This window comes from Lontra canadensis, unplaced genomic scaffold (genome assembly GCF_010015895.1).
Source record: "Lontra canadensis isolate GAN:19392208 unplaced genomic scaffold, GSC_riverotter_1.0 scaffold52, whole genome shotgun sequence".
NCBI lineage: Eukaryota > Metazoa > Chordata > Mammalia > Carnivora > Mustelidae > Lontra > Lontra canadensis.
In genome coordinates this window covers 7766783-7780664 of record NW_022631046.1, presented here as the reverse complement: position 1 = coordinate 7780664, position 13882 = coordinate 7766783, and the positions used below count along the sequence as shown (strand labels likewise).

The 13882-nt window shown below is 33.4% G+C and overlaps 1 protein-coding gene across 3 annotated transcripts in view; it reads left to right on the top strand.

The window, feature by feature from the left end:
• Positions 1–13882, top strand: part of EEA1 (early endosome antigen 1) — a 124869-nt gene that overhangs the window by 94000 nt on the left and 16987 nt on the right. For all 3 annotated transcript variants that reach the window (XM_032874212.1, XM_032874214.1, XM_032874213.1), the window contains 3 exons: positions 7480–7810; positions 9317–9418; positions 11197–11391. In XM_032874212.1, coding sequence (XP_032730103.1) covers positions 7480–7810; positions 9317–9418; positions 11197–11391 — 628 coding nt within the window. The remainder of the gene's footprint in view (positions 1–7479; positions 7811–9316; positions 9419–11196; positions 11392–13882) is intronic.

Here is a 13882-nt window from a genome sequence, read left to right as displayed (position 1 = left end):
ATACTAGGGTTAAATTTACCTTCACTAGAAAGGACTGAAAATCTGGGTCATCCAGTCTCTTTTCAACAGTAGTATGGTACTCATTTATCTGAGTTAAAGCAATTGTTTTGAGTTGTTCACTAATTTGAATAAATAAATTTAAAAGTAACAAATAGAGGAGTATTTCTAATATCAGCCAAGAAGCAATTGGGCTTCTACTTTGAGAGACTATATCAAGTAGGGAATGTATACTTTCTTATAAGAAATGATCTGTTTTAGCTTTGTGATGTATCTTAACAAATCATATTAATGAGCACAAGGGAAAACCTGGAATCAGTGTACCTTTTTAAAAATTATTGAAGTAAATTTTATATACCATTAAATGCACAGATCTCACATGTACAATTTGAGTTTTAGTAGGTATATACTTTGTGCAATAAAATGCACCCCCTTCCCCCACAACATTTTTATTACCTGTGGAGTTTTCTCAGGTGTCCTAGTCAATACCTTGTAGACACCACAGTTCTAATTTCAGTCTCCATAGATTGCTGTTATGTGTTTTTGAAATGAAATTATGCAGTATGTTCTTTTTTATAACTGCCTTTTTTTCACTTAACATACTCTTTTTAAAATTCATCCATGTAGTTGAATAAATATTGTTCCACTGAATGAATATTACAATTTGATTATCTTTTTTGGGTGGTATTTTTTTGGTTGTTTGCAGTTTTTACCTGTTAAGAATAAAGATGCTATCAGTATTCTTAAATAAGCATTTTTGTGAAAGTTCAGCATCATGGTGGGGTAGATATATGTTTAATTTTATGAAAAACTGCCAAATCTTTTCCCAAAATGGCTGTACCATTTTTTGGTAAAGATTTTATTTATTTATTTGACAGACAGAGATCACAAGTAGGCAGAGAGGCAGACAGAGAGACGGGGGTGGGGTGGGGGGTGGTGGGACAGGCTCCCTGCTGAGCAGGAAGCTGGATGCAGGCCTCAATCCCAGGACCCTGGGATAATGACCAGAGCCGAAGACAGAGGCTTTAACCCACTGAGCCACCCAGGCACCTTTGGCTGTACCATTTTATACTCCTAATGGCAGTGTTTCAGTTGCTTCACATCCTTGCCAGTATTTGGTGTTGTTGGTCCTTTAACTTTAGCTACTTATTGACTGTGAAATAGTATCTTATTGTGAGCTTAATTTGCATTTTTTCACTTGTGAAGTGTCAAATTATTTTGCCTATTAAAATTTTTTCCCACTGGAATCTTTTTATTATTGATTTGTAGGAGTTCTTTGTATATTGAAAGTACTAATCCTTTGCCAGATAGCTAAGCAGACAGACAAATAGATTTTCAAGACTTTGCAGATTTGTTTTACATTTTTTTGGTGGTATCTTTCAGTGAAAAGTTTTAAATTTTGGTTGAATTCAATTTGTCATTTTTAAAAAAATTTATGTTTTTTGTCTTTTTTAAGAAACTTCTGGCTGTCCTCAGGGTTTATGAAGAATTCTTTTATGTTTTCTTCTGGAAATTTTATAATTTTAGTTTTTACATTTAGGTCTAGGATCTACCTTGAACTCATTTTTGTGAGAGGTATGAGATGGAGGTCCAGGATTATCTTTTTTCCTGTACATCATTAAGTTATTCTAGTACCATTTTTTGATAAAACCTTTTTCTCCCAATAAGTGGCCTTTCATGCCTTTGTCAAAGCAGTTATTTTAATATATGTGGGTTCATTTGTGGACTCAATTCTGTTCTCTTGGTCTTTATGTCTGTATGGTATTCTGACACCAGTACCATCCTGTGTTGATTTTTGTAGCTTTGTGGTATAGGTCTTGTTATCAGGTTGTATCAGCCCTCCAATTTAATTCTTTTTCAAGATTGTCTTGATGCTTTTAAGTTTATTGCTTTTCCATATAAATTTTAATATTAACATCCATTTCTATAAATCAAACTATTGGGTTTTGATTGGAATTACAATGAATCTGCAGTTCAGTTTGGGGAGAATTAATGTTTTAAGAATACTGAGTCTTCTAGGGGCACCTGGGTGGCTCAGTGGGTTAATTAAGCCTCTGCCTTCGGCTCAGGTCATGATCTCAGCGTCCTGGGATTGAGCCCCACATCGGGCTGTCTGCTCAGCAGGGAGCCTGCTTCCCCCTCCCTCTCTGCCTACTTGTGATCTCTCTCTCTGTGTCAAATAAATAAATAAAAAATTAAAAATAAAAAAGAATACTGAGTCTTCTAATCCATGAATGTAGTATTTCTCTAATATTTATGTCTTCTTTAGTATCTGATTAACATTTTGTTTTTAAAATAGGAATCTTAAATATCTCTTCCTAAATTTAATCCTAAATATTTGATGTTTTTCAGGTTTTAAAATTTTCTGATTGTGTGTGGCTAGTATAAAAATACAATTGAGCCTTGCTAAATTCACATTTTGGTTTTGTAGAGTTTTTAGAATATTCTAAGTGGAAAATCTTGGTATTTGTTAATTATCAACAGTTTTTTTTTTTTTCCCCATTCTGTAGGCCTTTTATTTTATTTTATTTTATTTATTTTTTCTTTTCTTGATTTACTGTTAGCTGACACCTCCAGTGAATTTTGAATAAAAAGATAGTGGATCTCCCTGCATTGTTCCAGCTTTGGGTTGGAAACATGAAATATTTTATCATTAATTTTGAGATTAGCTGTGTGTCCCCCCCACCCCAGATTCTTTTATCAGATTGAGAGCATTACTATCTATACTAGTTTTCTTAAATTTTTTTTTTATCAACTTCTTTTTCCTGCATCTAATGATATGATCATATGGTTTTTCCTTCTTTATTCTATTAATATGGTGAATTGCATTGATTGCTTTTTTAAATAGTAAACCAACTTTGCTTTCCTTGGATAAATCCCACTTGATTATCCTGTATTATTCTTTTTATATATTGCTGTTTTTGAGTTGATAACACTTTGATTAGAATTTTATGCATTCATGGGGGCTGTTGGTCTGGTTGTTCTTTAATATCATTGTCGTTGTTTTGGAATTATGGTCATGCTGGTCTTAAAAATAAATTGACAGGGGTGCCTGGGTGGCTCAGTGGGTTAAAGCCTCTGCCTTCAGCTCAGGTCATGATCCCAGGGTGCTGGGATTGAGCCCCACATTGGGCTCTCTGCTCAGCAGGGAGCCTGCTTCCTCCTCTCTCTCTGCCTGCCTCTCTGCCTACTTGTGATCTCTGTCAAATAAATAAAATCTTTAAAAATAATAATAACAAATAAATAGACAGTTTTCTTTCTTCCTCTCCTTTCTAAAAGAGTTTGTGAGGGGTATTATTTATTTCTTAAATGTTTTATTAAATCCACCAATGAACCAACTGACCTGAAGTTCTCTATGGATTGCTTCTTAATTTAGAGTTCAATTTATTTAATAGATACAGGGCTAGTATTTTTTTCTAATATTTTATTTGAGTCAGTTTTGATAATTTGTGTTTTTGAAGGAATTTTTCCATTTAATCTAAACTTCAAATTTATTGGTATAATGTTCACAAGATCATTATACTTTTAAGGTCTGTAGGCTCTGTAGTGATGTCTTATTATTCTTAATAGTGCTAATTTATGTTCTCTTTTTCTTGATCAATCTAATTTGGGGTTTATCGGTTACATAAAAAAACTTTTGATTTTGTCAATTTTCTTTTTTTTGGATTAGAACTTCATTTATTTACTTGAACTTTATTTATTTTTTAAAAATTTTATTTTAAGTAGGCTCTATGCCCAATGTGGGGCTCAAACTCACAACCCTAAGATCAAGAGTCATGTGCTCTACTGACTGAGCCAGCCAGGTGTCCCTGATTTTGTCAATTTTCTATTTCATTTATTTCTCATCTTCTCTTTAGTATTTTCTCCCTTAGACTTTGGGTTTAGTTTGCTTTTCTTTTTATAGCTTTTTAATGTGGAAGCTTCCCTGTGGTTGTCCACCTTTTGTAGTATCTGTTTCATTTTCATAGTTACTCATCCTCTTCGTATTTTGCCAGGTTTCTGCAAATGGTACCTATATGTCGTAGTCCAGTAAAATCAGTTTAGTATGACAATTTTTAACAGATGGAATAAATTACCTTGAGGAAGATTGTCTTTTCCCATTTGTACTAAGTGCTTAATGGGCTTATTTATGATCGCTCTGAGTATAAGGGTGAATTAGTTTAGAAGATATTAGGATCTAAAAGATGAATTGATAAGAGAAATTTTAAATGTCCTTAGTGGCAGAGGGGGTATCTGCCTCCAGACATACCCCATATATTCATAAAAGTGCTGAGATGAGGCATCTTTTGTTCACCTCTAAGGTAGAATTAGTCTCTTTCTTAGCTTGTTCTTGATGTTGAAGCTTCCATTGGGTCTTACCATAAAATCTTCAATGGACACATAACTCACCAGAATTTTGATGGAAAAAATCAGTTCCACTCCATTTATCTGGATTTTTTCAAAGGAGGGGTTGTCACCAGTCACATTTCAGTAGACTTTGCCTTTAAATGCCAAATAGACCTCTCTGACTGAGTTCACAGACTTGATCTGTGTCAAGGGTATGAAGGTTTTTTGACTCTGAGTAATAAAGATGGAAACTGACAACCTAGAGAGGTACCCCTCAGGGAAATGAAATAAAACCTGTCAGATTGATGATAATTAAGTTGTTTGACACGTTCATGATTTTGCCCTTGTTTGGGAGTGATGAGAAAAATTTCTTGTTTTCACATATAGTGAAGTATTTGAATTTGAGGGTATAAAGGTGCATTATATACCTTAAATGGTGTTCCTTCTCCCTATTAACATCATAGTTTGGGGAGCACATATAATCTCTTATATCACCCACTGAGTAATTTGTCACTTTTGGAACCCAATCGTCAGTCCATGAAAATCACCTCTGAGCTGGTTCTTGTTCTTCTTCCCAAGGCCCCTGTGGGCACAAAGGTTCTTTCCATTTCTAATGGGTTCAAAGTAAATGGGCCCATTTCTACTCCATGTTCTAATCTCATGGTTCAGAACTCATGCAGAGGCTTCTATATCATATTGAAGTAGGGAAACCTTTTAATACTAAAGTCTTTTTTTGCCTATATACTTTATGGAAACTTTTTAATGTAATATCTTGCATTTCTACTCTACCAACTATGAAAAAAGGGCTGGGTAAACACATCCAGCATTTTACTAAACCTTACCCCTGATTCCAGGTCTCAGCCCAAAAAACAGGGCAAGGTTTCCCCTTTTACAAGGCCCTCTTACATCTCTGCATTCAGCTCTCCTTCCAACTCTCATCTTGCAGTGTATTTTCATTACCGTAATATCCTTTGTGATTTTTTTCTTTGATACAAGGAGTATTTCTTTATTTACAAATTTATTTTATTTTTTTAGAGATTTTATTTATTTATTTGACAGAGATCACAAGTAGAGAGGGAGGCAGAGAGAGGGGGGGGAAGCAGGCTCCCTGCTGAGCACAGAGCCCAATGTGGGGCTCGATCTCAGGACCCTGGGACCATGACCTGAGCCGAAGGCAGAGGCTTTAACCCTCTGAGCCACTCAGGCGCCCCTCTTTATTTATAAATTTATTTTAAAGATTTATTTTATTTATTTGAGAGAGAGAGCATGAGAGGGGAGAGATCAGAGGGAGAAGCAGACTCTCTGTTGAGCAGGGAGCCCGATGTGGGACTTGATCCCAGGACTCCAGGATCATGACCCGAGGTGAAGGCAGTTGCTTGACCAACTGAGCCACCCAGGAGCCCGATACATGGAGTATTTAGAAGTATGTTGTTTACTTTCCAGATATTTGGAGCTTTTCTAGATAGTTGTTACTAACTTTTAATTTAATTCCATTGTGAACAGAGAACATGCTCTGTAAAATTTGGTCTTTTAAAACTGTCTTATTTATTGCCCAGTGTATGGTTTACCTTGGTTCATTTTTCCATGTGCACATAGGTATATTCTCTGTTGGTAAGTGTTCTATCTATAAGTTTTAGTCAAGGTGGTTGATAGTGTTTTAAAAAATAGGGTTTTTGTTGTTGTTGTTGTTTGTTTGAATATGGTTGATACACAATGTTACTTTAGTTTCAGCTGTATAACAAAGTGACTCAAGACCTCTATATTTTCTGCTATGCTCACCACAATGGTAGCTACCATCTGTCACCAGGCAACTCTATTACAATACGATTGAGTAGGTTTCTTATTCTATACTTTTTGTTCTCGTGATATATTCATTCCAGATAACGTTTAACCTTCTTTATCCTTGCTTTCCCCCGACCTCTGGTTGTTTTGTCAATTCTGAAAAAAGGTGTTGTTTCCAACTATGATTGAAGATTTATTTATTACTTCCTTTAGTGCCCTTTTTAAAATTAAAGTTTTACGTGACAATGAAAGACTTTATTTCTGTTTTTCCTTCTTTCACATAATCTTACGATTTTATAATAATTATTTATGGGAAAGTTAAGTATCATAGAGATATATATCAAGTACTAATTTTAGGGTTGCTTGATAGGAATTGTAGCTATATGAAAAAGATAATGACCTTTCTATTTAGACCTTTGAAAATCAGTGAGGTACAGTATCCTATGAATGCACTTTTCAAGCCACTTTTAGAAAGTAAAAGTAAATTTCTGGGACTAAAAGTTGAAAAATTTCCAAATTTAAATATAATTCTGGTATTGTATAAATACCCAACTTCAAATATGTGGCTAGTACATCTTTTAGCAACCTCTCTTTAACATATTATTAAATTTATACTGATTATAAAGTACATCAGAAATAGTATGCATTCAAGAAATGTTACTTTGCATCTGGTTTTATTTTCACTTTAAAAATGGTTGATCTTTAATATGTGGGGTTTTTTGGATGCATAATTTCATTTTGTCAAAACAGTAGAAGTTCTTAACTTTCTTAAAGCTATATCTTCATTTCTTTATTCTTGTAGCTTATTCATTTAGGTATAGAAAACTTACATTTAAGGCACAAATGATAAGTCTCTTCTATAATCTGCTAGAATTAAAATAAATCTTTTGTCTTTCTTTCTGTTTGAAGTGAAATATTTCTTTTTTACTTTTTTTCCTACACTAATCATATTTTAAAGTTTAATATCTAGAAAATACATAATGTGTTTTATGTTTTCAAGGTAAGCGGCAAGGTGCTCTGTATGCATGGGGGCTAACACAATGAATAAGTTCTTTAAGGTACATGGAAAACCTTTTCTGGCTGTTGTAGACTTGAGGGTCAGATATATGTACAGTTTTGGGGGACATCCATTGCAATAGATGAGACTGGATTTGACTTAAAGAAAATCATCTTTATCTGTCAAATGATCAGATCAGATTTAAGGTGTTTTCAGTTGTGTTGTTTTATGACATTAAATTATTATTTTTACTTCTGAGCTACACAAGAAAGTTTTAAAACTCAATTATTAATTTAAAATAATAATTATTAATTTTTAATGCTTATTAAGAATTGTAAATTATGCATTAATTAAAAATTTGTTTCTTAAATATTTAGAGTATCCAGTATGAAGTTGGATCTTCAGAAAAAATCTGAAGCCCTTGAAAATATTAAGCAAATGCTTACTAAGCAAGAGGAAGAAAAAAAAATCCTTAAACAAGAAATTGAAAATTTAAGTCAGGATACAAAGATGCAGCACAAGGAATTAAATAATAAAATTCAAACAGCAGCAGCAGAACTACAAAAAGTGAAGATGGAGAAAGAAACTCTAATGACAGAGCTTTCTGCAACAAAAGAGAATCTATCAAAAGTTTCTGATTCTTTGAGGAACTCCAAAAGTGAATTTGAAAAGGAAAATCAGAAAGGAAAAGCTGCTATATTAGATTTGGTTAGTTGTTTATGTTTACTTAGGTAGAAGTAATTTTTATCTAAAATGTACTGGTTTTTCTGCTTAACCCACCGTTGACTTTTTATCCTACATTTAAATGATTTCAAGTAATTCTTATGAGAAAAGGAATTGGGATTTCTTAACCTGAGAAAAAGATATTGGTGTTTGTGTGTAAAATTTCCAGAGGCCCAGGAAACTTTTAGTTGAATATACAGTTTTTGTCTGTTGTTGGTATGATGTTGGGTTTGGGAGAGAGTGCTGCCTGTTTGTCCTCAGAGACATTTTCATAGAGAATGTAACCGCTGATTCAAGCATTATTCTCTTGCCTGAAAAAAAATAGAAAAAAAAAAAAAAACCCAGAGGATCTTGATGACTTTTAATTCTGATATTATAAACTTTCCAAGTTGTTCTAAATGTTCTGAATGTTCTACAACTCTAGATAATGTCATGTTTTAGAATTACCATAAAACATATTTAAACTATATGAAATAAAAGTCACACAGTTTCAGGAAATGCTAAATGGGGAATGTACTCTCAGAAATCCATAGGATGCCTGGGTGGCTTAGTTGGTTAAGCATCTGATTCCTGATTTTGGCTCAGGTCATGATCTCAAGATCCTGGAATCAAGCCCTGTGACTGGCTCAGTGTGGTGTCTGCTTGAGTTTCTCTCCCTCTGCCCTTTCCCCTGCTCATGCGTACTCTTTCTCTCTCTCTCATATAAATAAATAAATCTGCAAAAAAAAAAAATATTTTAACCCAGAATAACAGAGTAACAGCATGTTACATGTTACAGCATGTAGCAATATGAAGGTCAGTGAAAATGTTCAGTAGCACAAAAAATATATAATATTAGCATGTTACTTTTATGTTCCTTTCTGTTTGGAGAAAACATCTCCTATCTGTACAGCTTCCCTCTTAAGTTGTGATTATTCTTTATTTATATGAATTTGAATATATTTATATAAGACATATATAAATATATATGTAATATAAATCATATATATAATATGTGATTATTCTTTATTGTTTTAATACATTCTTTTACAAAAATTTCCTTTTTTCCATTTTCTTGATGATTGTCATTCTCCTTTTACGAGCTTTTTTTAAAAAGTAGCTCCACGCCCAACATGGGGCTCAAACTCAGGACCCTGAGATCAGGAGCTGCAGGCTCTGCCAACTGAACCAGCCAGGCGCCTCTTTTGTTATTCTACTTTTAAAATGGCATGACAAGTTAATTAATTGTAATTAATTGTGTGACCTAAAAATGTGGTTTCCAAAGCGTTCTCCTGCTGGTTGATGATAGAAGCTTTTTAACCTTTTTCCATCTGTCTACCTTTATTGCTCTAATATTTGGCTGTTTATAACTCAAATGGATGATTCTATCCCATGCTAACCCATCAATGATTCTAGTGTATTTCTATGTGTGGATCTTACTAAGCATATAAATCAAACTTTTTAAACTTACTACAGATATCTTCTGTATAATGTAGTTTTTATATTTTTTAGGAAAAAACTTGCAAAGAATTAAAGCATCAGCTTCAAGTACAGATGGAGAACGCACTTAAGGAACAGAGTGAACTAAAAAAGTCACTCGAAAAAGAGAAGCAGGTAAGATTTTTTTTCTGTAATGTAAAATATGTGAAGAATAATAAGGTCTGTATTTTCAAAATTTCACACTGATACTTAAGTCAGAGGAGGTTTATGTCTCTGAAATGTGATGGATCACAAAAAAATAGTTTAAAATTGTCATTTATGTTCTACCTGCTGCTAAAAGATTTAAGCTACTTTATAATAAAAGACCCAAAATAAAGGATTACAATTAATAAAGTTAATTGGGCCAATTTACTATAGAGTTATAACTAGATAATTTAGATTAAGGAACATTATTATGATTGAGAAAAATACCTTGATAGGCTTTCCATAGAAATAATATTTTAACAGCTCTTTATTTCATGGACATTTATATTTAATGGTATGTTAACGTTGTATAACAACAGATTTTCTGTGGTTAATGCTTTTATTGCTCTCCATCTAAAATAAATAAGCAAATGAGTAAATAAATGGGTATAATATATAGTTGTTATTCTCTGAAGACCTACCTCTAGCAGTCCAGGCATGTAGTTTTTCTATAGAGATCTGATTTGATAAAGCAGCAAAATCTAGTCTTGAGAAGTCCTTAATATGATTGTAGTCTGCTTGTTGCTTGAAAGGAGACCACTTGTGTTTTAGATGCCAGTCATTAAGTGGCAAAATTATGGTGGCTTAGTGATCAAGCTCCGAATCCATTGTCCAGATTTATATCCTGACTGTGCTATTTGCTAGGTATGCTGTCTTGCCTTGTTTTAGGCAGATTACATAATCTCTCCATGCTCCCATTTCCTCAGCAGTAAAATGGGGCTAATAAAAGAATCTATGCTGTAGGATTATGTTAGGAGAAAATTGGGTTAATATATTTCAAAGTGCTTGGAACCATTATAACAGAATAAAATAAATGCTCAGATGTTAGCTATCATTTTATCATTGGTTATCATATTATAATCATCATCGTTACACTGCCTGACTCCCTGTTTTGCATAAAAGTTGGAGATAAGCTGAAGCAACCATATGTAGTGGTGAAACTTTTCAGAAGTAACTTTGAATATGGTCAAATGCACAAGTTAGGTTCATAATGAAATATGCATAAAACATGAAAACATGACTTTGGCTGGAAGGACTGGAGATCATTGTAGTTCACGTTGGCCACAGAAGAACCTCAGTGTGACTTCTGTATTTTGAACAGAAATATATCCTAGTAGATTATAAAAACATGGTAGTAGCACAACATACCCCAGATCTCTAAATGAAGAAACTATTGCATGGGATAGTTTAATGTCATCAGACAGATCCTAAACATATTTGCCAAAAATGATTTTAGTTGTATCAGAGTAAATATGGAGCTATTCTTTCTGATTAACCATGGCCAATGAGCTAAGTTAGCATTTTGAGACTATTCTTGAAAGACAGTAGACATTCCAGCAGTCCCAAGATTGATATTAATATTCCTATTTTCTGTGATACAAGGTAATACTAGTCTAGCTCATTTACAAGCTCTATCCAAACACATACTTACAAGCTAGAAAGGAAGGTAAGATTAAACAAATATTAAAGATTAATCCAGCATGTTACCTAATAGGGAATAGCATCAGTTATGAACTCTGTTTAATGGCAGGGATTTTTGTTTTTATTTTTATTATTTTTTTATTTTTTATTTTTTTGTTTACTACTTATCACCTGTGGCCACCAGACTTAGTACTTTCTACCTAGAGTTGTGCCTGGCGTGTAGAAGTTACCCAGTAAATGTGTCTTGCTTGAATGATGAATGCTAAACAGATTTTATTTTCTTATAGACTTCTCATCATTTGAAAGTGGAACTCAATTCAATGCAGGGACAAGTTGTACAGGCCCAGAACACTTTAAAACAAAAGGAAAAAGAAGAACAGCAACTTCAGGGGAACATAAATGAGCTAAAGCAATTGACTGAACAGAAGAAAAAACAAATTGATGCACTCCAAGGAGAGGTTAAAATTGCTATTTCACAGAAGGTAGTAATATGGTATTTGTTTACTTTTCATGGGAAGAAAATCTTTGCAGTTAAGATAATGTGATAACACAGATGAGTTGCAACAAACAAAAATTTATATGCTCAAAATTCTTCTAAGTAATTTTTCTAAGTAATTTTTCTAAGTATTTTAATTATGTAATTAAATATATAAGTCTGGATTTCCATTCACTAACCATGTTTTTAGATAATCTTTACTTAAAATTAATCATCTGATAGACATAAAATTACCTTTTTATACACTAATGTAATTAACACTTAATGTTATGGGAATAATTTATACATTTCTAGGGCATTAGAAATTTTAAAGGATTTTAAAAATAAATGATCCACATTAAGGGAAGATAAGAACAAAAACCACCAAATGGTATGTATTAAAGAAATTCAAGAGTGTAGGTTTCATATAGTTATAATTGTCTGATATTCTAAGTTACATCTTAATGGTTTTCATTTCTAAATGATTCTAATTTATTAAGCATCTATTTTTTATTCTTAAATATATTTTAATACTTGTCTGTACAGGTTGACAAATGGATTGTACTTAATATTTGAACAAAAAGAACTTTCATTACTATTGCATGTCATTTGGTCAACAGAGAAGAGAGAAGTGAAATCTGTCTTTTTTTTTTTTTTTTTAAAGATTTACTTATTTACTAGAGAAAGAGAGAGAGAGTGTGTGTGTGTGTGTGTGTGTGAAAGAGTGGGGTGGGGGTGTTCGGGAGAGGGGCAGAGGGAAAGAATCTGAAGCAGACTCCCCACTGAGCATGGAGCCTGCTGTGGACTCCATCACATAACCCTGTCTCACATCACTGAGAGCATGACCTGAGCCAGAATTAAGAGTCAGGTGCTTAACTGACCGAGCCACCCAGATGTCCTGAGAAGTGAAATCTCTTTTACGTAGAACAATCAAAATATGTAATTAAGAGTTAGTTATCATATTACTACTTTACAAAAGAGTAATTTTCTAATAACTCAAGAGTAGACAAGTTTGCATTTTTGGTGTTATATATAATCATAAGGCAGGATATAATTATCACAATACATATTCTGTTGTGTGCTTTGATATCTTGAAGTAATTATTTTCCCCCAAATTTATTGTCCTCATATCCAGGTATTCCCCAGATCTTCATTTTTATAGCATAATAGTTTCATAAATTAAAAAAAATAAAGCCCAACTATTTTAGCACATTTTCTTCTTAATTATATTATTAGTTACAATAGGATTTATTTTAGATTTATGATTAATGTATATTGATCATACTTTGCATGAATTTATTAGACACCTTAAGAATTATGAGATCTTAAAAAAAAGTATTATGAGATCTTAAAAGAATTATGAGATTTTAAAGGAAATATTTTTATTGGTAGTTGTCTTAGTTTGGATTGCTATAACAAAAATACCATAGACTTGGTATTTTTGAATACCAAACAGTAACTGTTTATTTCTCACAGTTCTGTAGGCTGGGAAGTCCAATATAAAGACAAAAAATTAAATAAAAAATAAAGACACTGGCATATTCGGTGTCTGGTAAGGATCCATTTCCTGGCTTATAGACAGATGCTTTCTTTTTCTTTCTTTTTTTTTTTTTTAAGTATAACTTCTTTTTTTTTAAAGATTTTATTTATTTATTTACTTGACACAGAGAGAGAGATCACAAGTAGGCAGAGAGGTAGGCAGAGAGAGAAGGGGAAGCAGGCTTCCCTGGTGAGCAGAGAGCCCAATGTGGGAGTCTATCCTAGGACCCTGAGATCATGACCTGAACTGAAGGCAGAGGCTTAACCCACTGAGCCACCCAGGCGCCCCTAGACAGATGCTTTTTTGCTATATCTTCATATGGCTGAGAGAGAAATTACATCTCTTATGTTTCTTCTTCTATGGATACTAATCCCTAATTACTCATTCATGAGGGCTATACCCCCATGACCTAATGGCCTCCTAAAGGTCCCACCCCAACTACCATCACATTGTGGATTTAGGCTTCAACATGGACTTTTGAAGAGGGCACAAACATTCAGGAATGGCTATACTTAATTTATGTTAGTATATGGATGCTAAAAATAAGGAGCACACTTTTTAAACTTGGGAAGGATAGCATTTTGGGGAGTGTTGGTGGATAACCAGTTGCTATAAATTACATTTTTAAAAAATATTTTATTTATTTGAGAGAGAGAGCAAAAGCCAGAGAGAGAACCTGAGTGGAGGGGAGGGGCAGAGGCAGAAGCACACTGTCCACTAAGTAGGGAGCCTGATGCAGGGCGTGATCCCAGGACCTTGGGATAATAACCAACTAAGCCTCCCAGGTTAGTCAAATCAAAATTAGTCAAAATCAAAATTAGATTTTGAATTTAGAGTAACTAGAGAATCATTGAAAGGCAAGTATAATTTGGTTTTGTTGAGGAGCACTGTAACATGGAAAGCAGGATAAATTTTGGAGCTAGGCAGATCTGAATTTAAATTTCATGTGATACACATT